The sequence below is a fragment of the Arvicanthis niloticus genome, chromosome 4, assembly GCF_011762505.2.
Source record: "Arvicanthis niloticus isolate mArvNil1 chromosome 4, mArvNil1.pat.X, whole genome shotgun sequence".
Classification (NCBI taxonomy): domain Eukaryota; kingdom Metazoa; phylum Chordata; class Mammalia; order Rodentia; family Muridae; genus Arvicanthis; species Arvicanthis niloticus.
Window position 1 is genome coordinate 68,130,728 of NC_047661.1, and position 23,760 is coordinate 68,154,487.

General features: G+C 42.7%; 2 protein-coding genes across 5 annotated transcripts in view; both read left to right on the top strand.

Moving 5' to 3' along the window:
• Positions 1 to 5,296, top strand: part of Khdc4 (KH domain containing 4, pre-mRNA splicing factor) — a 28,401-nt gene extending 23,105 nt beyond the window's left edge. The window contains exons 11-14 of the mRNA XM_034500023.2: positions 1,166 to 1,327; positions 2,235 to 2,347; positions 3,205 to 3,296; positions 4,064 to 5,296. Of these exons, the coding sequence (XP_034355914.1) occupies positions 1,166 to 1,327; positions 2,235 to 2,347; positions 3,205 to 3,296; positions 4,064 to 4,263 (567 nt within the window). The 3' untranslated portion in view covers positions 4,264 to 5,296. The remainder of the gene's footprint in view (positions 1 to 1,165; positions 1,328 to 2,234; positions 2,348 to 3,204; positions 3,297 to 4,063) is intronic.
• Positions 5,297 to 8,780: 3,484 nt separating this feature from the next.
• On the top strand, positions 8,781 to 23,615 carry Rit1 (Ras like without CAAX 1). Of its 4 annotated transcripts, none has more exons than XM_034500013.2 (6): positions 8,781 to 8,918; positions 9,282 to 9,426; positions 9,562 to 9,618; positions 18,293 to 18,366; positions 18,577 to 18,768; positions 20,896 to 23,615. In XM_034500013.2, exons 2-6 carry the CDS (start codon positions 9,321 to 9,323, stop codon positions 21,124 to 21,126), a joined length of 660 nt encoding a protein of 219 aa, XP_034355904.1. In that variant the 5' UTR covers positions 8,781 to 8,918; positions 9,282 to 9,320; the 3' UTR covers positions 21,127 to 23,615. The 4 variants fall into 4 exon arrangements, with proteins under 4 accessions (XP_034355904.1, XP_076788828.1, XP_076788827.1 ...); XM_076932712.1 differs by lacking the exon at positions 8,781 to 8,918 and adding an exon at positions 8,977 to 9,103; XM_076932713.1 differs by lacking the exons at positions 8,781 to 8,918; positions 9,562 to 9,618 and adding an exon at positions 8,971 to 9,103.
• The last annotated feature ends 145 nt before the right edge of the window (positions 23,616 to 23,760 follow it).

The window sequence follows — 23,760 nt, forward strand, 5'->3', positions numbered from 1 at the left end:
GCTTTTGGTGAGTGCCTTTTAATTATCTTCAACAAGAAAAAGTGTAAAATTTCTGCATGTACCTATAACTCCAGTTCCCCAGGAGACAGACAGAAGGATATTTTTGATTTCTAGCTAGGCGACAAAAACATTTGCAGGTTCAAGGAGATAACCTGCTTCAAAGGAATAGTTGGGAAATGAGAGACACCCAATGCCCTCCCTGGCCTCCAAGTGTGCACAGGTGCATGCACTTCATGTGTGCATATATGCCACACATATACAAAATTTAAAAGGACTTAAAAACTAAATTTTTATTATAATTCCTCATCCGTATTAGCTTACATTTTTCATAGGGTCTTTATATAGCCTTGGATGGCCTGGAACTTGCTATGTAGACCAGACCTTGAATTCGTAAGATCTGCTTCCTTCTGCCTCCTAGTGCTGAAATTAAAGTGTGTGTTCTATCAAGCACAGCTGTTTTTACATTTTTTAACTCTTTTGAGATTATTTTGTGTGTATGAATGTTTTGCATGTATGTATATATTTATATGCATTGAGTGGGTGCCTGAAGATGTCAGAACAGGTTGTTGGATCACCTTCCAGGCACTTCTGAGCTACCATGTGGGTGCTGGGAACTAAACGAAGGTTCTCAGCAATAGTGACAGCTGCTCTTACCTGCTGAGCCATCTCTCTAGCCCCAGGGTATTTACTTTTTTTTTTCTTAAGGATCCAAAATTCCTTAGCTTTGAGTTACATATAGCTCTTTGTGCTTGAAACACAAAAGGGCGTAGTGGATAAAGCTGTGTCATTACTTGCTGTACAGAGACTTTGGGATATATAAATATATGTATATGTATATATGTATATATATATTATATATAAATAAACAAGGGGGACATAATGATAGAATCTCAAAGGATGTGAAGATGAGACAAGTCTATGTGTTAGTTCTTTTGAGGCATGCTGCTCTTGCTTTGGAGCTTACTGGTCAGTGAGCATTGTATGTTCTCCCAGTGCTCCTTATGCCAGGCTCAGCCTGAGAATCAGAGCACTCAAACTAATGGACAGTTCCGGAGTGTGGGAATGTCAGGGTCGTGAAACATACTCACTGTTGAGGTTTGTTCTCAACATTGTTTATTCGTCCAATGTCTCATACTTTATTCCTCCTCCATTTCTTTGGTCCTAGAGCCCGATAAGTGCTCCTTTTATTCCTGCTGCTCCTGTCAAAACTGCCCTGCCTGCTGGGCCCCAGCCCCAGCCCCCACTCCCGGCTCAGCCACAGTCACAGAAGAGGCGATTCACAGAGGAGCTGCCTGATGAACGGGAGTCTGGACTGCTTGGATACCAGGTTAAATAAACACCCACTCTTCCTTTTTTATCTTACCCTGCTGTGTCCTCCCGTAAAATAAGAGTTTGCATCCATATCAACTGTCTTATGAGATAGGCGTTTCCCTTCTGGAATCCAGTTAGCTTAGGATTTTATTCTTAAGGAATTAATTTGAAGCAAGAATGAATTTACTTTGCCATTATTTTGTTTTTGAGGTCAGAGTGATAAAACAGTTTAGAGGGAAGTTTCCCGGTCACCAACACTCAGGAATTGTATTAAGTTTTGCACTTTTTCTTATGGGAGATAATTGAAAGCCACCCCCCAAAAGCTGTCAGTCTTCAAATTCATAATTTTTACTTAACCTGTGGCTTTCGATTTGCTCTTCTCTTTTGCCCCCTTAAAAAAAGAAAGAACAATTTTTCTCAGCTCTAGCCTGCTCTCCCACCCCAGGAAACTCTTGTGAAAATGGAGTGATGACACTATGAACATGGGGTGATCTGCAGGAGGTGCAGTTCAGTGACAGAGCATGTATAGTACACACAGGGCCCTGGCTTTAATCCCAGATACAGGAAATATGAGGGTAATTTTGATGCTATTTCATGAGCGCAGGCACTTTTGTGTTTTATCAGTTTTTGAGACATCTTCAGAACTGAGCATTTTGCAATTAATGTCACTAGGTTTTTAGAAGCTGTTTGGATTTAGAGCAGTTGGTTAAACAATGAGTTACACCACCCCTCTTATTAAGTTCTACAGAAACAAGAATCCCTTCTTGACTTCAGTTATTCTCCCAAATCCCAAAGACCATGTAATGTCTTTTAATTGATGGCAGTTTGTCAGAAAGATGAGGCACTTGACAGTTACATTAAGGAGCTAAAGTCAATGCAGCAGTTGTAGATTTGCTAATGCTACTGTATTTTTCTGCTCATAGCATGGACCCATTCATATGACTAATTTAGGTACAGGCTTCTCCAGTCAGAATGAGATAGAAGGCGCAGGATCGAAGCCGGCAAGTTCCTCAGGCAAAGAGCGAGAGAGGGACAGGTAAGTTCTTGGAGTGGAACAGTTCATTGAGAACTGGATGACATGGTGATAACCCCTTTCTCTGTCTCAGAGGCAGTTATATTCTGGGTTTGGGGCATTTTCCTAAATTAGGCAGTCATAGAAGTGTTAATACAATCAAGCCATTTGTACTACTTCAGAATGATAGAGTCTGGTGTGGTGGGAGATGCCGTTTCAGGAGATAAAGGCAGGAAGATCAAGAGTTCAAGACCATCAAGTTTGAGGCCATCTTGGGCTACAGGAGACACTCCCTCAAAAAAAAAAAAAAAATGGGTTGGTGCTGGAGAGATGGCTCAGGGGTTAAGATTGACTCAGTCAAAGGATCCAGGTTCAGTTCCCAGTACTCTCACAATTGTACTCCAATCCCGGGGAATCCATCACACTTTTCTGATCTCCATGGGAACTTGGCATGGGGTGCACATATGTGTAGGCAGCATACCCATACACATAAAAATAAAGTAAAATGTAAGAAGAAAAGTACCTATATTATGAGTGGAAATACTTGAATTAGTGTGTAGTTTTAGGATGTGATAAATGAATTCTTCTTTCCTGTTCATGACATTATCCTTTGTAAAGCGGTAGTGAGCAGGTATATGGCTCAGTGGAAGAGCCTTTAACTGTCTAGGAAAGAACTGAATTCTTCTTTTAATAGTCTTAACTGGTTTTGGCATGGCCTCCTTATTTAGACAAGCTTGGTGATTAAAGAGGGTGCGGGCAAAGGCAAATGGTTAAGGTAGCAGCAGTCTTTTGTGAATAATACCAGCAGTTACTATTATTATTTTGACTGGGTAATTTAAAATACTAGATTTCTCTGAAAAGATGTGTCATGCTTTTGACAGGCAGTTGATGCCTCCACCAGCCTTTCCAGTGACTGGACTAAAAACTGAGTCTGATGAAAGGAATGGGTCTGGGGCCTTAACCGGAAGCCATGGTGAGTACAGTGTGGCTGGGGGTGGGATGACAAGTAGGGCGGTGTAAACTGTTAGTCTTCTGACCTGGTGGTCAGTCAGATTTGATCCAGTCTCGGTCATCTACTGGCTAATAACAATACTTTTTTTTAATTTATAAGGACAGTGTATAGCTTTCTATTTTTAGCCATTCTGTGTCGGGAGTAGAGTTGCCTGCTTTATATTTTACACATACCAGTGACATTAAAATCCTAGGAAATACTAATGATTGGGAGGTAATTTCAAAGTCTTGTTGCTCGTTTGGTCTAATTGGAGTCATCTGATGTAGCTTTAGGAAAAGTTAATTTTCCTATGTGTTGGGAGCTGAGCTCATCACCCAGCAGCTTCCCGGAACTCTGCATCCTATGCATGGGATCATTGTATTCCTTGCCTCTAGTTGATAAAAGTGAACAGAAGAAAAAAATAGGTTTTCTTTTCTTCTTTTCTTTTAGCTCTTTAAGAGGTGAAATGTTAGTCTTCAGAGACTCACTTGCTAACTTTCCTTTTTTCTTTTCTTTTTTTTTTTTTTTCTTTTTTCTTTCTCTGTTTTCTTACATGGTTCTGGTGGATTGTCATTTGCTGGTGCTGGCTGTTTTCGTGTGATCATCAACATTATGGGGTGACCATTGACCCTGTGGCTACAAAATGGTGTCCAACTAACCACTTTATAATTAACATCTTTTTTTTAATTAACGAATTTATGGTATTTTTTTCTTGGTGGGGAATGGGGTTGGGTTGTTCTCTCTTCTAGATTATCCAGCCAAGAAGATGAAAACGGCAGAGAAGGCGTTTGGCTTAGTGGCTTACGCTGCAGACTCCTCTGATGAAGAGGAAGAACATGGAGGTCATAAAAATGCAAGTAGCTTTCCACAGGGCTGGAGTTTGGGCTATCAGTACCCTTCATCACAGCCAAGAGCTAAGCAGCAGATGCCATTCTGGATGGCCCCATAGGAGTAGTGGACAGAGCTTTGATCCTCGGTGACTCTTCTTAGCAATAATGCATGCACTTGATTAAACAAGACTCTGGGACCTGTTCTAGGGGCCATCTTGGACCTTCGAAGACGTTAGGGATGCAGTGTCCCCTGTCATAAAGGGATGCCATTCTTTTTTAAAAAAAACCCTATTTCTGCAGTGGCATAACATCCGTTAAAATTCACTTAGAATCACAAATTTGCGTCAAGCTTTTTAACAGTTGATGAAATGTGCTTGTCCAGTGAAATATCAGGACAGAGTCATTGCTACATATGTTTGACCTGGTCTAGCCTTTTCCAAATGAATAGCCTCAACTCTGTTGTAAAGAAAGTTTTATTTGTATTTTACTACTATTGGGTCAATTTTGATAACTGGTTACAAACAAAGCCTTACTATTTATTAGTGGGAAATGGTTTTAAGACCCTTCCTTCCATACTTACATGGAATTCTAAGAGCTCCTTCTCCCTCTTTCCATTTGGATTCTTTGTTTGGAAAATGCTGTTTTACTAATTTAGAATGGTCAAATACGACTGGATCCTGAATAGGAAAATGAAGTTATTTTTGCATTGTTTCTTTACTGGGATGATCCAAAGCTGGCACCTTTAGGCACACTTGTTTCAGATAGCCATTGCTGGTGGCACTGCCCTTCTAAGCTCCCTGTTTTCAACTGGGTCAAAGAAAACGTGAAACACTCATCTGTCTCTCTCAGAACTGGTTGCAGCGAGAAGAGAGATGTGATGACACCGGCAGGACGGTGATTCTGACTGGAATTGCAACTTGTCCTTTTTTCTTGGCATTGCGGGGTTTGCCAAAAGAACTTTTTTGTATGAAATATTGACGTATGGAAGTGAAGGAATTGGTGGTGAGCCAGGAGCGTCTGAGATACTGACTGTCATTTTTGCACATTTTTGAATACTTTGCAGGCTGGCTTTGTACAAACTTATTCTCTGGTTTCCTGTATGTTGTAAATAATTAGACCATAATTTCATTATAAATAAATGTATAAATATTCTGCTTGTCATTTTTCTTTTTCTCCCCTAGCCCATTCATACACTAATATCAATAAACTTTTTAATTATTTATTATTTATTTTTAATGTTTATTGGTGTTTTGTTGCATGTATGTCTGTGTATCACATCCCTTGAAGCTGAAATAATATGCGTAGTCGTGAGTTGCCCTATGGCAAATGGGAATTGAACCTGGATCCTCTGAAATAGTGCTCTTAACCTTGGAGTCATCTTTCCAGCTCCTTATTAACCTTACGTATTCATAGCAAAATTGCAGTCATTTCCCTACCCAACAAAAACTTAATGGGCTCCAACATTTGCATATGCTCCTTGAGTTTATAACTCTGCAAAGTATATCCTTAAAGTCAAAAGATGATTAAGTTACATGTTTTCTATTTTCTTATTTTCCCCCTTTTAATGGTTTACTTTATTTGTTTTTGAGACAGGGTCTCACTGTATGCTCTTCTGGCCTCCAGGGTGGCCAAGTAATTCATATAAAGTTACAAATACATCCACATAAAAATAAATCTTAAAACAAAGATTAATAAATGGAATACATTTTTGTTCCATGCTCTGTGTAGCTGTCGGAGGACATCCATTCAGGAATGAATTCTTTCCTTCCACTGTGCTTCTTCAGGGTGTCATAACAAGTACCTTTAATTTCTGAGCTGCCTGGCTGGAATTATATATAAAACAGGCAATTATATGAAAAACAGGCTAGCCTCATTCTCATAGAGCTCTGCTTTCCTGTGTCCAGAATGCTAATTAAAGATACCACTAGGCTTGGCCTTCCACCTAGTATTTAACATTGTGTACTACTGCCTAAAAGACTTTGAGTGTTTTGTTGTCTCTTTTGTGCTTTTGGCAATTGAACTGAGAACTTTGTCTACACTAGATAAAATTCCACCACTGAGATATGTCCTAGACACTTCCCCCTTTGGATTTTTGGAGATAGGGTTTCCTGTAGCGCTAGCTACCCTGGAACTAATGTGTAGACAGGAATGACCTTGAGAGAGGCTTCTGCCTCCAGAATGCTGGTATTCTGGGCACATGCTACTTTGTCTTAGTTTGCTTGCTCTCTATAAATTTTGAGTTTTGAAGGCTAGGCATGGAGGTAGATCTCTTAGGTCAAGGCCAGCCTGGTGTACACAGTGAGTTCCAGGACAGTCAGTGCTATATAGAGAGACCCTAGAGAGAGAGAGAGAGAGAGAGAGAGAGAGAGAGAGAGAGAGAGAGAGAGAGAGAGAGAGAGAGAGAGAGAGATTAGTATTTTGAGACATTTTTTGTCACTATTGCTGTGAAGAAACACCATGATGAAGGCAACTCTAATATAAAGCATTTAATTGGAGGTTTTGTAGCTGGTCTTTGCTACTTTGTGGGTTTTTTCCCTATCCTTCATCTCCCCCAGTTTCACGCCCTAACATTAGATAAAGAAATGGGTAGAGGGGAGAGAAGAATTAGGAAAATCCCTTCATCTAATTTCTTTTGTTTCTTTGACCACAGCTACTAAGAAACCATAACCAGCCTCCCCAAACCACTAATAACCACGTACCCAGACTATTGGGCCCTAACATCTGAAAAGTTCTGGAATTCCAAGTGTCACAGAATTGTAGAACTTGCAGCTGGCAAAACCATGCCTCTGCTATAGCACAAGGCAAGTTATAGCTGCTGCAGACAGTCCAAACCTCATACCCTTACACCTGGGATTAAAACAGCTCTCTGAGACCACACCCAGTTCTTCAAAAGTTGCAACAGCACATGAAAACACTTATCCCAAAACTCAAGAACTGGAGGATTTTGCATTTCTGGCCAGCCTGGGTTAAATGAAGCTCATACCCTCAAAACAAGGTATATGCAATAATTGTACTTGGAATACTGAGGCAGTTTTTAAAGTCAGCCTGGTCTGTAAAGTAGAACCCTAAGCCATCCCTTCTGTTCCCTCCTGGTCTCCCCACAGCACTCCCCACGCTGGGACAAGAAAGATCAGGAACTGTAAGCTAACTCAAGCCTACATCCTGTCTCTAACAGAAAAGGGAAGTAGAGATTGCAAGACTAATGCAGGAAAGTCTCACTGCATGTGCTGTGCAGTGGATGAAGATAGTGCCCTGTTGTGGTTTTTTTTTTTTTTTTTTTTTTTTTTTTTGGTGGGGGTGGTGGGGGGTGTTTGAGACAAGGTTTCTCTGTATAGCCCTGGCTGTCCTGGAACTCACTCTATAGACCAGGCTGGCCTTGAACTCAGAAATCCACCTGCCTCTGCCTCCCAAGTGCTGGGATTAAAGGTGTGCGCCACCACTGCCCTCTTACCCATTTTTTAATAGGGTTATTTGGTTCTCTGGAGTCTTAACTTTTTTTTGTTTGTTTGTTTTGTTTTTGTTTTATTATGAGATGGTCTCACTATGTAGTCTTTACTTGTTTGGAACTCAAAAGAGACCCACTATCTGTCTGTCTTGTCTATAAGTTTTCCAGGCGATTTTTCTGTGTTTGTAGTCCAGACTGGCCAAAAACTCAGAGATACACCTGCCTCTGGCTCTGGAGTGCTGGAATTAAAGGCACGAGCTACCTGCTTTTTTAAAAAAGTGTATTTATTCATGTATTTGTTTTTGCCCTCGTGTATATATGTGCAACATCTCCATTTCTGATGCCTGTAAATGGTCAGAAGAGGGTTGTGTATCCCCTAAAACTGAATGGTTGTGAGCCACTGTGTAGGTACTAGAGACTGAATCTGGATTCTGTGCAGAAGCAACAAGTGGTTTTAACTACTGATACTCTCTCCAGAGCTCTGCTTTTAAGACAGGGTCTCATGCAACCCAAGCAATATGGAATTTAGTATGTATCCAAGGCTGGCCCTTTAACTGCTTAGCACCAATACCTTCTAAATGCTTGGTTTATAGGCATGTGCTTGCATCCTATCTGACTTGTATTTGTCTTAATAGTTTTTTTTTTTTAAAGGTTTATTTATTATACATGAGTACACTGTAGCTGTCTTCAGACACACCAGAAGAGAGGGCATTAGATCTCATTACAGATGGTTGTGAGCCACCATGTGGTTGCTGGGATTTGAACTCAGGACCTCTGGAAGTGCAGTCAGTGCTCTTAACCACTGAGCCATCTCTCCAGCCCCTATCTTAATAGTTTTAAATACAAAATTCTAATTAGAATAACTGGATGCTGAGAACATCTGGTTTTGGTTTTAAGAGCCTTAGATGTGACAGCTTTTTTTGAAAATGAAGCCCCGCTGTGTAACAAGTACCATACCTACCCTAATTGAATCCTGTACTATGGTCAGATTGAGGGGGTGTGGGTTGTGCTGTACCACTGGTGACAGATATTTTCTATCCACCAGCAGCAAGTAGCCCCGAGTTGATCACTTTAAAAGTATCTGTTCGATTAATGGAACACCCATTTATGTAAGTGCAAGCCTTGAGATTCGTACGTGACCAGAGGGCTTTGCGAGTTAGAGCTGGGCGTAGGGCGGAGCAGAGTCTCTGTCAGCTGTAGGGGCGTGGCTCCAGGATCACCCCCCGCCCACCGGCGCCATCTTCCAGGACCCGGGCGGGGCCCTGGGCAGTGGGGCGCAGCTGGGGAACGAACGCGGGTTACTGTCCGGACTCCGAACTGGTTTCAGAGGTACATGCACAGGTGGACAGGACGGGGGTGATGGTGGCGGGGGCATGGGGGAGGCACAGACACCGGGAAAAAAACTGGCAGTGTCAAGCAGCCCTCAGCACTCATTCGGCTCCTTCCTACTGGCACGCTGCCTAAATCTGAAGAGAAGTCCAAGGTTTTTTGTTTTTTTGTTTTTTCTGGAAAAAGTAAGTTTGGAAATCTATGATATGTTTTAGGACTGAGACTAACAGGGGAGGGAGAGGATGTAGACTTCTTAGTGTTCCTCAATGAGCAGAGTAGGCCACGGTGTTTGGGGACGTAGGGGACTCTCAGACTGTGGCCGACTGTCTCCATCCTGGATTAAATGTTCTGTGACTTCTCTAGGAGGCCTTTCCCAGGGGCCCAGGACTGCCCAAGAGGACAATGGAGTCTGGAGCTCGCCCAGTTGGTAGCAGTTGTAGCAGCCCTGCAGCACTCTCACGGGAATACAAACTAGTGATGCTGGGTGCCGGTGGAGTTGGGAAGAGTGGTAGGTAACCTTTTCTATTTGCCAGAAAAGTTTGAAAAGCAATACTCAGACGAGATGGGTTACTGGCTCTTGTGCAAAGTTGATAGTTAAAATACTTAGTGGTCACTGTCATAAGTTCCATTTCTTGTTTTGAAGCCATGACAATGCAATTCATCAGTCACCGGTTCCCAGAAGATCATGACCCCACCATTGGTAAGTCAGCCTTGTTTATATTTCCACATACATCCTGGGAAAGTGTCTTAGTAGATTTAAAGTTTAAAACATAATATTTATATCCTAAGCCTGTTTATGTATGAAATTCATCCTTTCTTAGAAACAAGAAAAAACATTTGAGTATTTTTTTGTTTTAGACTTCATATGTACAATTAAGCTATCTTTAGTCCTTCAGGTTACGTTGATAATAGACAAACTGACCTTTTTATTTAAGGACATATAATGTATTGTTAGATTAAAGAAAACGTTTAAAGGCTACTCAATGAAATCTTTTCTTGCTGTCACTGTTAAGGGTCTGACATGAGACTAACCCTGAAGTATGAGTCAGCTGGTTTGAACTTCCACAAAAGGAAGAGCAGAAAAACAAGTAGAGCCAGCCTGTTGAAGTCTTAGAACCAATCTTCCACCTGAAGCTCTTCATTCATTTCCTTATCCTTGTAGCACATTACATAGTAATGTCTTCTGTGTCTTTGTAATCTCTGGCTGTCATATGTTGGTAGAATATCAGTGTAGTAAATCAGTCCTCCCCACCCCCACCTGGGGATTGAACCTGAGACTTAAGCCAAGCACATCAGGCAAGGGCTCTGCCACTGAGCTGCGTCCCCAGCCTTGTTTTGTCTTGTGTTAAGTTGTGTTGTTGTTTTCCTTTGATGGAACATCGAAGTGCAATCTTAACTTATGAGTCTTAAACTCATAGCTCTCCTTTTTGCTTAGTCTGGGATTCGAGGTGTGAACCCCATGCCCAGTTCTGTGGTTTGTGAGTTGTATTATTGTTGTTATTAGCTGCTATCTGCTATAGACTAAAAATGTCACTCATTCCTAAATCATAAGGAAGCAGTTTTGATTCTAAGTGATTATCTAAAAGAAAAGTAGGGCTGAAGAGGGGACTAAGCTCTGCCATTAGCTGGGAGTGATGACAGACATCTGTAACCCCAGCACTTGGGAAGCAACACCAGGAGGGATGTGAATTCAGCACCAGTCTCGATTGCATAAAGGTTGGCCAATAATCCATAGTAAGATTATCTGTCACAACAAAAACAAAAGCTGCTGATCGCTGGCTGTGCTCATTCTATTCAGCATGTGTGTCTGTGGGTTTGGGAAAATGGAAACACTTGTCTTTTTAGTGAACAGTATGGGAGTTCTGTGTTTCTGTGTTAGGGATCAAGCCCAAGGCCTCACACAGGCTAAGTACGTGCTGTACCACCGACCTGTATCGTAGCTCTGCCATATCAACTTTAGAACATTGTCTCAGAGACTCAAACTGTGGTATGGGAACTCCATACATAAAATCAACTCAGGGCTTAGGATCTACTTAGTTCCAGGCAGTAGCTTCAGGCTGCCCGCCCCTGGTTCCCAGTGCAGAGCCCAAATTCAAAGTTGTGTCAGCTTTAGTGATTCCTCACTAGAGGGAAATGATCTGTGCCAAGTGACCAGGCGGGGCCAGTATCTACCCTCTGCCCTCCTGCACTGAGTGTTTGCCTCTCTGCCCTCCTGCACTGCTGGCTCCTGGGTGTGGGAAGACCGGCTTACTACACCCACCTAGTTATTCTGCACTTGTTTATAGTGAGAACTAGCCACACCTAAAGATTGGCTGGAAAATGTCACATGGTCACCTCAGTTGGGCTCAGAGCCCAGGCCTTGAGCTCAGGCCACAGTGTCTAGTGGCTCATGTTCTAACTTCAGTCCTTGGTAGAAGGGTAGATAAGTTCTATGCCTCCTTTGTTCTGGTTTCCTATATGGGTTTTTAGAACTATCAAAATAGGCAGAATTTTCTTTGGCCATGTACATGGTACCTGTCTGTTTTCTTGTGTTGTGATATAATCCTGACCGACTGCTCAGAGCTCATCTCTACTTCATTCACAGGCACCATTGATAGTCTTTTATTTTAACATGGTAGCTAACATGCAGTATGGTGAAGTTTGCTGCCATCATACAGTTTGAGATATGAGCTGCAAAAATTAGTAACAAACTTGGATGGATCTATGAATTTGCCACTGAAGAAGCCCATGTACCCTGGGACTTACTCTAGTGGGAGAGAGTTAGGGCTCTGAGGATAAGGAGCATGTACCATCTGATAATTCTTGAAGAAGAAGGAAATCTAACTTTTCCCAGGTCTCTCTTAACTGAAAACAAAAATCTGCTTATATAACCTAACCATCACTTAGTAGTATCTGTGGTAAAAATGTTTGCCCCAATAGCCTGGTGACCTGAATTTCTGCAAAACCCATGGAAAGGTGGAAGGAAAGACCTGACTCTACAAAGTTGTCTTCTTGGTCTCTGCACACACACTGTGGCACATGTGGGCATGTGTACAAACACACACAGTCAAATAATAATATACATAATAATATAAATAATCCTTAAACAAAATAAAACCAAAAGAACTCCAGAAGCAACCCCTCATTTCTTTTGCATATTTTTGGAAGTGACATTGAACAGTGCTCTTATTTGTGGTGCTTGGGGTTGAGCTTTGGGGATTGTGGTAGACAGGCACTCGGCTATCAACCATGTCCACAGCTTTCTTATTTTTTCTACCCTAAGAAGGTATCATTGGAGCCGGGCAGTCGTGGCACACACCTTTAATCCCAGCACTTGGGAGGAAGAGGCAGGCAGATTTCTCAGTTCAAGGCCAGCCTGGTCTACAGAGTGAGTTCCAGGATAGCCAGGGCTACACAGAGAAACCATATCTTGAAAAACCAAAACAAAAAGAAGAAGAAGAAGGTTTCATTGGCTTGTTTGCAGTGTTCTGGGTTGAATGCAAGGCCGTATATATCTTCTGCAAATAGTCTACTGCAGATCTATGCCCTTGCCTCATAAGCTCCCTTTCTTTTTTAAGATTTATATTTATCTTATGGGTCTGGGTGTTTGCCTGTATGTTTGCCTATTCACCAGTGTACCTGGTGCCTGCAGAAGCAGAAGGGCATTGGATCATTGGGAACTAGAGTTCTACAAAGGTGTGAGCTCTCAGGGCAAATCTAGGTCATCAGCAGGAACCCCAAATCAGTCTGTCTCTTGCCCTGTTCTGGTGCTCCCTCGGTATCTTGGGATTCAGCAGTCAGTGCACCTGTGTCTTGAGTACATGGTGGACAAAACAAAGCTACAACTACAGAAGTGACTATGTGTATACACTCCCATATAAGCACACATGTACATGTGACTAAAGTTAAAATCCAATGTCAGTCCCAACCACTAAGACAACTGCAGAAGTGACTATGTGTGTATATTCATATATAAGCACACACATACGTGTGACTGATGTTAAATCCAATGTTGGTCCCAACCACTAAGCTGATTTTAAAACTTACCAATCTTAACAGACAGTGATCTTTAATTCAAGAAGCATTGATTAAATAGGCTTCTTTATCTCTGAGAGTCAGAAGCAGGGATTGATTTTTAAATGTTAGGGACCAGTAATATGACTCAGACAGTAAAGGCACCTGTCACCAAGACTGCCCTGAGTTTGGTTCCAGTAACTCATATAGTTACTGCAAGAAAACCAATTCCTGTTCTCCTCTGGCCCCTGAAGCCATGCTGTGTCATAGGCTGGCAAGTTTGTTCAACTTGAGTCCTATCCTTCAGTCTCACATGGTAGAAAGAGGAGCAGCTCTTGAAAGCTGTCTTCTGAAGCCCACGTTCACACACAACCAAATAAATACTGTAATGAATTTTAAAATGTGAAAGGGAAATATCTTGGGATGTATGAAACCAGTTTTTTTGTTTTGGTTTCAAGACAGGGTTTCTCTGTGTAGCCCTGGCTGTCCTGGAACTCACTCTGTAGACCAGGCTGGCCTCAAACTCAGAAATCTGCCTGCCTCTGCCTCCCAAGGATTAATGTTTGCACCACCACGTCTGGCAGTTGCTTTTAAGTGATGAAATTTTTTTTTTTTTTTTTTGGTTTTTCAAGACAGGGTTTCTCTGTATAGCCCGGGCTGTCCTGGAACTCACTCTGTAGACCAGGCTGGCCTCGAACTCAGAAATCCGCCTGCCTCTGCCTCCCAAGTGCTGGGATTAAAGTCGTGCGCCACCACCGCCCGGCCGGCCAAGTGATGAAAATATTGAGTAGGTTTTTCCCCCTCTCTCTTACTTGTCTATAGTTTACAAGATTAGTAATCTACATAGAAGTCAGGTATGATGGCTTGCACCTGTATGAGTATTTTGAAGTCTGAGGCAGTAGTATGTCTTGGAACCATGAGTTCAGGGCCAGATGGACAACATAGAGACCCCACTTCTCTCTCTCTCTCTCTCTCTCTCTCTCTCTCTCTCTCTCTCTCTCTCTCTCCCCCCCCTCCCTCCTTCCCTTTCTCCCCTTCCTTTCTTCCTTCCTTCCTTCCTTCCTTCCTTCCTTCCTTCCTTCCTTTCTTTTTGACTTATTTATTTATTTTATGTATACGAGTACACTGTTTTCAGACACACCAGAGGAGGGCATCAGATCCCATTACAGATGGTTGTGAGCCACCATGTGGTCGCTGGAAATTGAACTCAGAACCTCTGGAAGAGCAGTCAGTGTTCTTAACTGCTGAGCCATCTCTCTAGCCCCTAGACCTCATTTCTTTATGTTTTGGGAGTAGGTAGTATTTAGGGTAGGAGTGGAGTCAAGATCTTATATAGCTCAGGAAAGCTTTGAACTTTTGGTTCTGTTCCTCCACTTCCCATGTCCTAGGGTTATTGGCATATAAACTCTATCTAACAGCCAGCTGTAGCGTGTGCCATGCCTGAGATCTTATCTGCTGAGGAAGGAAGATTGTAAGGTCAAGGGCTAGATTTGTTTATTTAAAACTCTGTCTCAAAAATAAAATTTTTCTTGGACTGCTGAGACAGGACACTTACAAATTGAAGGACCATCTATTCTACAGACCGAATTCAAGACTAGCTTGATCTACTTAATTAGACCTGGCATAGTGGCTTGCCACAAGTTAAAGACTAGAAAGGGCTACAGTGTGAAACCCTGCAACAAAAGGAAACAAAGTAAGAAAAGAACTGCCTGTAGAGCTCACTGATAGAGCTTGTCTTTCAGAGGCCTTGGGTTCTCTCTTCACTACTTTAAAAGGAAAAAATATCAGGAGGCAGATCTCTGTTGAATTCCAGGCCAGCCCAGTCTACATATCAAGTTGACCAGCAAGGCTACATAGTGAGACCCTGTCTCAAAAACAACAGAATAAACAACAACAAAAAAAGGTTCAATTAAAGAATTTTAAAGGATTAAGGTATCTCCTGCTTGCACCACATGCTGACACCCTGAGTTTAATCCCCAGTATTACAGCTAATAGCAATGTGCAGAAAAGACCTTGGTTTTGCAGTGAAGGGGTTCTGACATTTTCTAGGCTATAGTAAACCTGTTAGGGATGCTTCCCTGAGTGTAGCACGCTGGCTATTCTTGCAGAGTCACAGATCTAGTTCCCAACACAAACATGGCAGCTCAGAACCATCTGTAACTCAAATTCCAGGGGATCTGATGCTTCCTTCTGACCTCTATGGCATCCAACACGCACTTTCAGCCAAAACACTCATATGCATAAAATAAAAATGTCTTTTTTTTTTTTTTAAAGGTGTCAAGGCATGGTGACTCAAACCTTGAACCCAGTTCTCTGTGCTGAGGTGTAAAAGATGGACTGTAGCGTAAGCTGCACACATGGCCTTTCAGTCAAGTAGCCTAGGGCTTCATTCTGGTCCCATTGGTAATTAACTGTGGGTTCAAGAAGACATCCAGGATTTTAGGATTAGCCGTTGGTTTGTTTTAAAGGCAGGGTCTCACCTGTAACCCTTGTTGGCCTCAGACTCACAGAAATCTGCCTAACTCTGCACTAGTCATCCCATGGTGGGATTGAGGATGTGCTCCACCACACCTGGCCTGCCTCTGTACCTTAAGGGTGTGTACCATCATACCTGGCTGACATTCTTTTGCTGGAAAATGGAAATAAGAATACTTTATTGGATTATTGTGACTATTAAGTGATTTAGTGCATATAATTTAGCTTTATCTCTTACATGTGCTTTAATAAATGATAATGTGGGCTAAAGTTGTGTACAACTATGCCCAATAGTTAAAATATTTCTTTAGTATGTGCATGATGTGTGGGGTACTTATGCTATAGCACATGTGTGGAAATCAAATGGAAAACTTTGTGGGTTCTGTCCTCTCTTACTTTTATGTGGGTACTAGGGATCTATCTCAGGTTAGAACTCAGGACCATCTCCGATGACCTGGCTTAATATTTTAAAAGAAATTCTTTCAGAATTCTAGTGGTGCCGGGCGGTGGTGGCGCATACCTTTAATCCCAGCACTTGGGAGGCAGAGGCAGGCGGATTTCTGAGTTCGAGGCCAGCCTGGTCTACTGAGTGAGTTCTAGGACAGCCAAGGCTATACAGAGAAACCCTGTCTCAAAAAACAAAAAACAAAAAACAAACAGAATTCTAGTGGTGCTTTTAATAAGAATGATTTCACAGGCTCATGTATTTGAATGCTTAGTCACCAGGACTGAAGCTGTTTGAAAGGATTAGAAGGATTAGTAGTTATGACCTTGTTGGATGAAGTGTGTCACTAAGGGTAGGCTTTGAAGTCAAGCCTATTCTCTGTGTTCTCATTCATTCTTCTCTCTCTCTCTCTCTCTCCCCTCTCTCTCTCTCTCCTCTCGCTCTTCTCTCTTTCTCCTCTTGCTCTTCTCTCTCTCTCTCTCTCTTTCTCTCTTTTTCTCTTTGTCTGATTATGCATCAGGTTGTAGTTCTCAGCTATTGCTCTAATGCTTTGCATGCTGCCATGCTCCCCATGCTCCCCATCATGGTGGTAATAGACTAACCCTTTGGAACTGTAGGAAAGTCCCCAATTAACTAACTATCTTCTTTCATAAGAGTTCTTTGGTCATGGTGTCTCTTCACAGCAATAGCATAATGACTAAGATAATCTCTCTCTCTCTCTCTCTCTCTCTCTCTCTCTCTCTTTCTTTCTTTTTTTCTTTCTTTCTCTTTCTGTTTACAATTGTATATTGTGGGGTGGTGGACCATGATAGGAGCTTGTAAAGTCGACCTAAGGCTTGAAGCCCCAGAGACCCAGAAGGGATGGTAGGAGCTTCACCTGCTCTGGATTCTAGACCTCTTTCACAAAGCTACAGCCTCCCATAGAGAGAATTGTGGCCATCAGTCACGTAGGGGCAGCACCCACAAATCCCTCCTAATGTAGATGAGGCATTTCAGGCCAAGCCAATAGGAATCACCAACCCACCCCAAAACTGTATATAAGATCTCGAAAAAAAAAATAATAATCCTATCCAGAAGGAATAAAGGTGTGAGAGATTTACTCTGTCATCTGAGAGCATCTGTCAAAAGAGTTGTAATGCCGGGCAGTGGTGGCACACACCTTTAATCCCAGCACTTGGGAGGCAGAGGCAGGCAGATTTCTGAGTTCGAGGCCAGCCTGGTCTACAGAGTGAGTTCCAGGACAGCCAGGGCTATACAGAGAAACCCTGTCTCGAAAAACCAAAAAAAAAAAAAAAAAGACAGTACCTTCCTTTGTAGTCCTAGCTGATCTAGAGCTCATTGTGCAGACAGATTTAGCCTCACATTCACAGAGATCCTCCTGCCTCTACTTCTTAAATTCTCAGAGTTCACTTTTATGCTAGATTTATAGCTGTGAATAAGATATATAATCACCCATAAACAAAGAAAAACCTATTATATACCCTAACCTATATATTTTGATGAATTTAATAGCATCTTGAGAAAATTAGGCACATAAAAACAACTTAGGGGACAATGAGATGGCTCAACAGGTAAAAGCATTTGCCCTGCTAGCCTTGTAACCTGATTTCATCCTGAGATCACATACAAAGGTATAAGGAAAGTGGCAACGCCACACATTGACGTATGACCTCTATGTGCATTCATACACACATCACACATACACATCAATATAATAAAATTTTAAAAAGAACTTTGGTGGGCTTGAAGATTAAAGCAACAGATTTCTGAGTTCGAGGCCAGCCTGGTCTACAGAGTGAGTTCCAGGACAGCCAGGGCTACACAGAGAAACCCTGTCTCAAAAAAAAAAAAAAAAAAAAAAGGTTAAATCATTTGTTGTACAAGCCAGAAACAGAGTTCAGTACAGGTCCCAGAACCCAGAACTGGTTTACATGTTAACTCCAACCCCAAAGTCAAAGACAGAAGCCCCAGTGAGCACGCTGCCTGGTAAGACCCAGTAACAACCCTGGGTCTCCACACAGGAGTTTAACCACACATATGAAAACAAACATAGAAACTGGATAGGGTCTAGGAGTATAGCTCAGTAGTAGCAGAAAACTTGCCTAACATTTAAACCTCAGTATTTGAGGTCTGGCGCTACCAAACAGATGCACAGAAAAATAAATAAAAATTAGGTGGAGCCAACTCTTTTGTGGGACAAGTTTTAAAGTCATCGCTTCTTCCTGCATATGAGGGCTTGTTTTATTCATTTATTGTTTTTTTGGAGGGCTTGTTTTGTTTTGTTTTTTAGCAAGGTTTCTTCGTGTAGCCCTGGTTATCCTCAAACCATCTCTGCAGTCTAGACTGGCCTTGAACTCACAGAAATCTGTTTCCCTCTGCCTCCTGAGTGCTTTTAGGATTAAAATGTGCCAACACTGCCTAGCTTTGTGTCCTTATACCAGGCCTTTCTTCCCTCCTATAGAAGATGCTTACAAGATCCGGATCCGTATTGATGATGAGCCTGCCAATCTGGACATCCTGGACACAGCAGGACAGGTACTCAGCCCATAACTGCAGGAGTGGGGTGCCCTCAGGACAGGGAGCAGGTGTCTGTGGACAGTGTCACTAGTTTGTCTCTCTTAATTTTCCATGCTCTGCCTCAGGATAGCAGGTAACTGATATGCTATTTCTTTACTCTAAAGTAGCCAGTACGTGTGTGGAAGTCCATGTTGCAGCAATGCATTCTGGACCTTTGTTTCCTTCTAGGCAGAGTTTACAGCCATGCGGGATCAGTATATGAGGGCAGGAGAAGGATTTATCATCTGTTACTCCATCACTGATCGTCGAAGTTTCCATGAAGTTCGCGAGTTTAAACAACTGATTTACCGTGTCCGACGCACTGACGATACACCAGTGGTTCTTGTGGGCAACAAGTCCGACCTAAAGCAGCTGAGGCAGGTGAGGAGGAGATGTCTGGGACATTGTGGGCAGTCATTTTGGTTTTTGGTTTGCAGATTGCTTACCCCTAAAATAGAAAATGAGCATCATCTTCTCTTGGCCTTGGAAATGTCCCTGTGTTGATTTTCTGTTATTATAGGTAAAATTTCAATCTTGGAAATCAGTATACAAGAGTTTAGACAATAAGCTGTTTGTGGCATGTACCTGTAACCTTAGCACTTAAGAGACGAGGCCGTACATTTAAGGCCAGCCTGGACTGCATGGATCCTGGCTTAGTTAGTAAATAACAAACAAACAAATGGCAAATAGAACACTCATTAAGTAAAGACTCGTGAGCTTTCCTTTCGTAAGTCTTCAGAAATGTTTGGATGTGGTTGAGTGGTAGAGCTCCTGTCTAGCATACATGGGGACCTGGGTTCAATCCACAGTACCACAAACTAAACCTTTTAAAATTAATACAAGCTAGGGCTAACAAGATCTCAGATAGTAAAGCACTTGCTGTGTTTTGTAAACCCAGTGGCCTAAACTCAATCCTAAAATCTACATAAAGGTAAAAAAAAAAAGAGAGAGAGAACTGGTGCAGAGCTAATGAACAATTAAGAGCAGTGGTGGTTCTCACAGAGAACTTGTGTCCCTACCCAGCACCTGCATGTTGGGGCTCAGAACTGCCTGTCCCCCAAGTTCCATGGGATCTGCTGCCTCTGGCGTCCATGAGCACCGGGTATGCACGTGTTATAAAGACGTACATTTAGGCAAAACACCCATACACATAAAATAATACAAAAATATAAACTAAAAAAGCTAAACTAAAACTTCAGAAATAAGAGAAATGATTGAGGGTTTTTCTAATTTTTTTTTTTTTTAAACAGGGTCTTACTATGTTATCTTGGCTGTCTTGAAAGTTTCTATATAGGCCAGGCTGGATTTGAACTGGCAAAATTCCATCCCTCTGCCTCCCAAGTGCTAGGATTAAGGGCTCCGCCAAGCAATGCCTTTCAGTCTAGCAGTGATTTGAATGTGAACAGGAGTGGAGTGGTGAAGTGTGCACTCCCACAGCTGCTAGCAGGAGCAGTGTGTGTCAGACAGGTCTCCTGGGACATAGAAATCCTTTAGGAGTTCATATGTCAAACCCTCACTGCCAGGAAGAGAACACAGGAAGCAGTCTCGCTGTCCAGAAGCAGGTGGAAGTGTGGCACTTCTGTAGCCGAATGCCTCATGTTGGTTTCTGTCAGGTTGTGCTAACTGGAGCAGATATCTCTCTTCCCTTATGCTTTTCTTTCTTAAAAGCAGTAGGATAAAGAAAACTGCCATTATCAGTATTCATATTTGCTTGATAACTGTTCCAAAAAAGTTACCTTGAAAGGGCTAGGTCTCAGTCCCAGCACTAAAGTGATTGTAAAAGGACCTCAGATCAGTTTTGGTTTTTGGTTTTGTTTTTAAAGCTAGGCATGATAGTTTGTACTGGGGAGATGGAACAGGTAGATCCTTTGGGTTTGCTGGCCAACCTACTTAGCAAGCTCCAGGCCACTGACAGAACCTTGTCTCAGAAGAGAAAACACGTAGGCTGTGGAGTAGTTCAGTTGGTAGTGTCTGCTTATCATGCAGGGAGCTGGGCATGGTGATGCACAAGGCAGAGGCAGGTGAATATCTGAGACTGAGGCCAGCCTGGTCTATAAACAGTTCCTGGACAGCCTGGGCACATAGAGAAACTCTGCCTTGAAAAAAACAAACAAACAAACAAAAAAAAAAAAAAAAAAAAAAAACAACAACAAAAAAAAAACAATGTAAAGAAATTATGCAAGAATCTCTGGGCTCCAGCCCTGCAAAAACGAGGCTCAAAATAAATAGCTATAATTCCATCACCATGGGGGCAGAAAGTTTAGAAGTTCAGTGTCATGCTTGGCTACCCTGGAATATAAGACTCAGTGTTTTAAAAAGAAATCTTGAAAATACACTAGAAATAGAATCATGTAGTGTAAAGTCATGTAGTACCCTCCTGTGCATCTCAGGCTGGCACTGTCCAGTGGGGGAGGGGCTGTCCTGCTAAGAGTACCCATTTACTCTTGTGACAGTTGTCACTGCCGCCTGCTGTACACCATGCATTTTCTCCTGTTTGTGCCTTTGAAGGTCTCCAAGGAAGAGGGATTGTCTCTGGCTCGAGAATTCAGTTGTCCCTTTTTTGAGACCTCTGCTGCCTACCGTTACTACATTGATGACGTTTTCCATGCTCTCGTACGGGAGATACGTAAGAAAGAAAAGGAGTTAGTACTGGCCATGGAGAAAAAGGCTAAACCCAAAAGCAGCGTATGGAAGAGGCTGAAGTCACCATTCAGGAGGAAGAAAGACTCCGTGACCTGAGGGAAGAGCGACGTGTCTGCTGTGAACTGCAGTGCTCCTCCGAGCAGTCTAGTCTGCAATAGTGAGCATGCTGTTTGCTCTCTCCTGCTATGTGGTTATTCTAAACATCGCTGGCCTGGCGAGGGGACTCGCCTTCTGGGAGTTGTCATTGACTTACTGTCTAAAGCCCTGTGCTAGGTGACTCTGACTCATGAACTCATCAGGGCAGTGTCTACTCCTTAATTGTCACATTAGAACTTGGTTGGTCATTGTTTGGGTTAGGTTGCTGATGTAAATCTATTCGTGTAAATCGTTTCTACCCAGGAGATGATGTGTACTGTGTGCACTTGACTAAGTTTACAACAGAACGTTGTGTTGTGTTCTCCCCACCACCCCTCAACCTGAGCTTCCTGGTACCATCTCACAGAAGGACCTCTGCCTTGTGTAGCCACACTGTGCGTCCTGGAGACAGAGCAGAGATTAAGTAGAGAAACTGGCATGAAATGTGAGCAGGCATCTGCGGAGGGCACTCCTGTGGTGGACCATGAGGTGAGGAGGTTCACACAAGAAGACATGGCCAGAAACACTCGTGGTCAGAACAGTGTTCCTACAGGGAGCCCCAGAACTGCACATTTGACCAAAGGCACTCAGGTGGTAAAAAGAGACAGAAGCATATTTCTCTCTGAACACGCTTGATTCTTCCATGTCTGCTCTTCTTTACCTCTGCCACCCGGTTCTGGATCTGGGACCATTGCTAGATCACTCAAATCTTATTGAAATCCTTTGTTGGGCTAGGCATATGGCTCACTGCTGTAATCCTAGTATTTCTAAGTCTGAAACAGGAGGACTACCATGAGTTCGAGATTACCCTGGATTACAGATTGGGAGCCTGTCTTGGAAAAACAGAACCACAAGCAAATAAAAACAAGTTCTTTCTTAGGACTGCTGTACCACAGGACTTGTCTAGTTTTCTATCCTCTTTGAAAAGTCAGGCTAGGCCTGATGGTTCTTAGGCCTCTCATTAGAAATGCTCTGTACCCAGGGGTGGCGTAAGGCGGCCTCCTGCAGAGGGCTCGGGCCCTCTGCACTCTCCCCGTTTGTCTCCTCCCGAGTCTCATGGGGAAAAAAAAAAAAGCCAGGCAGTGGTGGCACACGCCTTTAATCCCAGCACTTGGGAGGCAGAGACAGGTGGATTTCTGAGTCGAGGCCAGCCTGGTCTACAGAGTGAGTTCCAGGACAGCCAGGGTTACACAGAGAAACCCTGTCTCACAAAAACCAAAAAAAAAAAAAAAAAGAAGAAGAAGAAGAGCTGCTCTGTCCCCTTGGCCTCGGCAGTCCTTAGACTCGGGCTTGAAGGTGTGTGGAGTCCCTGTCCAATGGAGTGGCCTTGAAGCTCCAGTACTCACATGTGTGAATTGGCTTCTAATCAGAAATTTCCTCAGAGTTGTCAGAGCAGCCTCAGAGAACATACCACTGTGTTCTGTATGCGATTGAGAGACTAGTCCTGCAAGAAACAGCTTTAACTGTTAGTGGTGAACTCTCCGTAATGGGGTCAGGATTCTCCTGCTGTCTGAATGTTGTCATACAGGGCACACTCAGGGCAGTCATGATCACTCCAGGCTGGGGTGTTGTCAGCAGCACCTCTAGAAAGCTACACTCAGCTTCCTGTTCCCCACTGTCAGAGGAATGGCAGATCTGTGATCCAGATCCCACACAGAGCCTCTGCTGGGCCTTTTAAATTCTGGGTAGTTGTCTTTTGAAAATCCTGGTAACTTTGCTACTATGCAACTTGTGTGTTAATACTCAAGCCATCAAAAAAATGAAAGACCCAAGTTCAAGTCTGTGCAAAACAGACGCCATAGCACTTTGGAGAAGCAACGAAGTAGAAAGAAAGTACAGCGGCAACCTCTAAACAATATCTCACCAGACAAGGACTGTCAGATTGAATGCCTTCACTGCTCAATTCTCACAGTCTGTGGGATTGTCAGCAGTACCAAGCAAGGCAGTGACAGCCACAGTGTTTGAAGATTGTCAAGGTGATAGAAAAACCTGTAAGAAAGGGGATTTGTTCTGTGCAAGGAAAACTGCAGTAAATGGTTTTAAGGATATCCTGTCACACATTGGATCCTGGATAAGCTAGTCACTTAGTTTGCATTGAGAAGTGTATTCATGGTGCTAGGAAGCTTAGGGAGTGCGGTGTGTGTGTGAGCCTGAGGGCCTCCTCCGTGGTCTGTAGCTAACTTACAAGCTGTAGGTCATCAGTACCATCTAACCCGAAGACATGAAGATCAAGTATTCCCTGGAATTTTGAAGAGAAGATTCAGTTGAAAAGCACTGAAACTCTGTTGAAGCCAGATTAGTAATTACAAGTAATTATAATCGGTAGGGAGATATGTTTTAACCTGGACATATTAGGAAAGTATTGCGTGTCACCTGGGAAGAGGTTCTTCATGGGCACACTCGCATATGATGGCAATCTGTGCAGCACAATACAAGATGTTTGAACAGTATGTTGGACTTGTAGTCTTTTTCTTTTTTTAACCTATAAGTAGGTAGAAATGTCTAGAATTGGTTTTTTGGTTTTTTAAGTACACTCAGGTTAGAGGGCGTGGCTTTACCTTCATTTCTTTGTTTACTTATAAACATTGTAAGTAC

Bases quoted from the DNA above. Each gene is read 5' to 3' on its own strand.
- Rit1 (XM_034500013.2), top strand. From the start codon at position 9,321: ATGGAGTCTGGAGCTCGCCCAGTTGGTAGCAGTTGTAGCAGCCCTGCA. The intron at 9,427-9,561 runs GTAGGTAACCTT...CTTGTTTTGAAG, and splicing joins CGGTGGAGTTGGGAAGAGTG to CCATGACAATGCAATTCATC. The intron at 9,619-18,292 runs GTAAGTCAGCCT...TCCCTCCTATAG, and splicing joins AGATCATGACCCCACCATTG to AAGATGCTTACAAGATCCGG.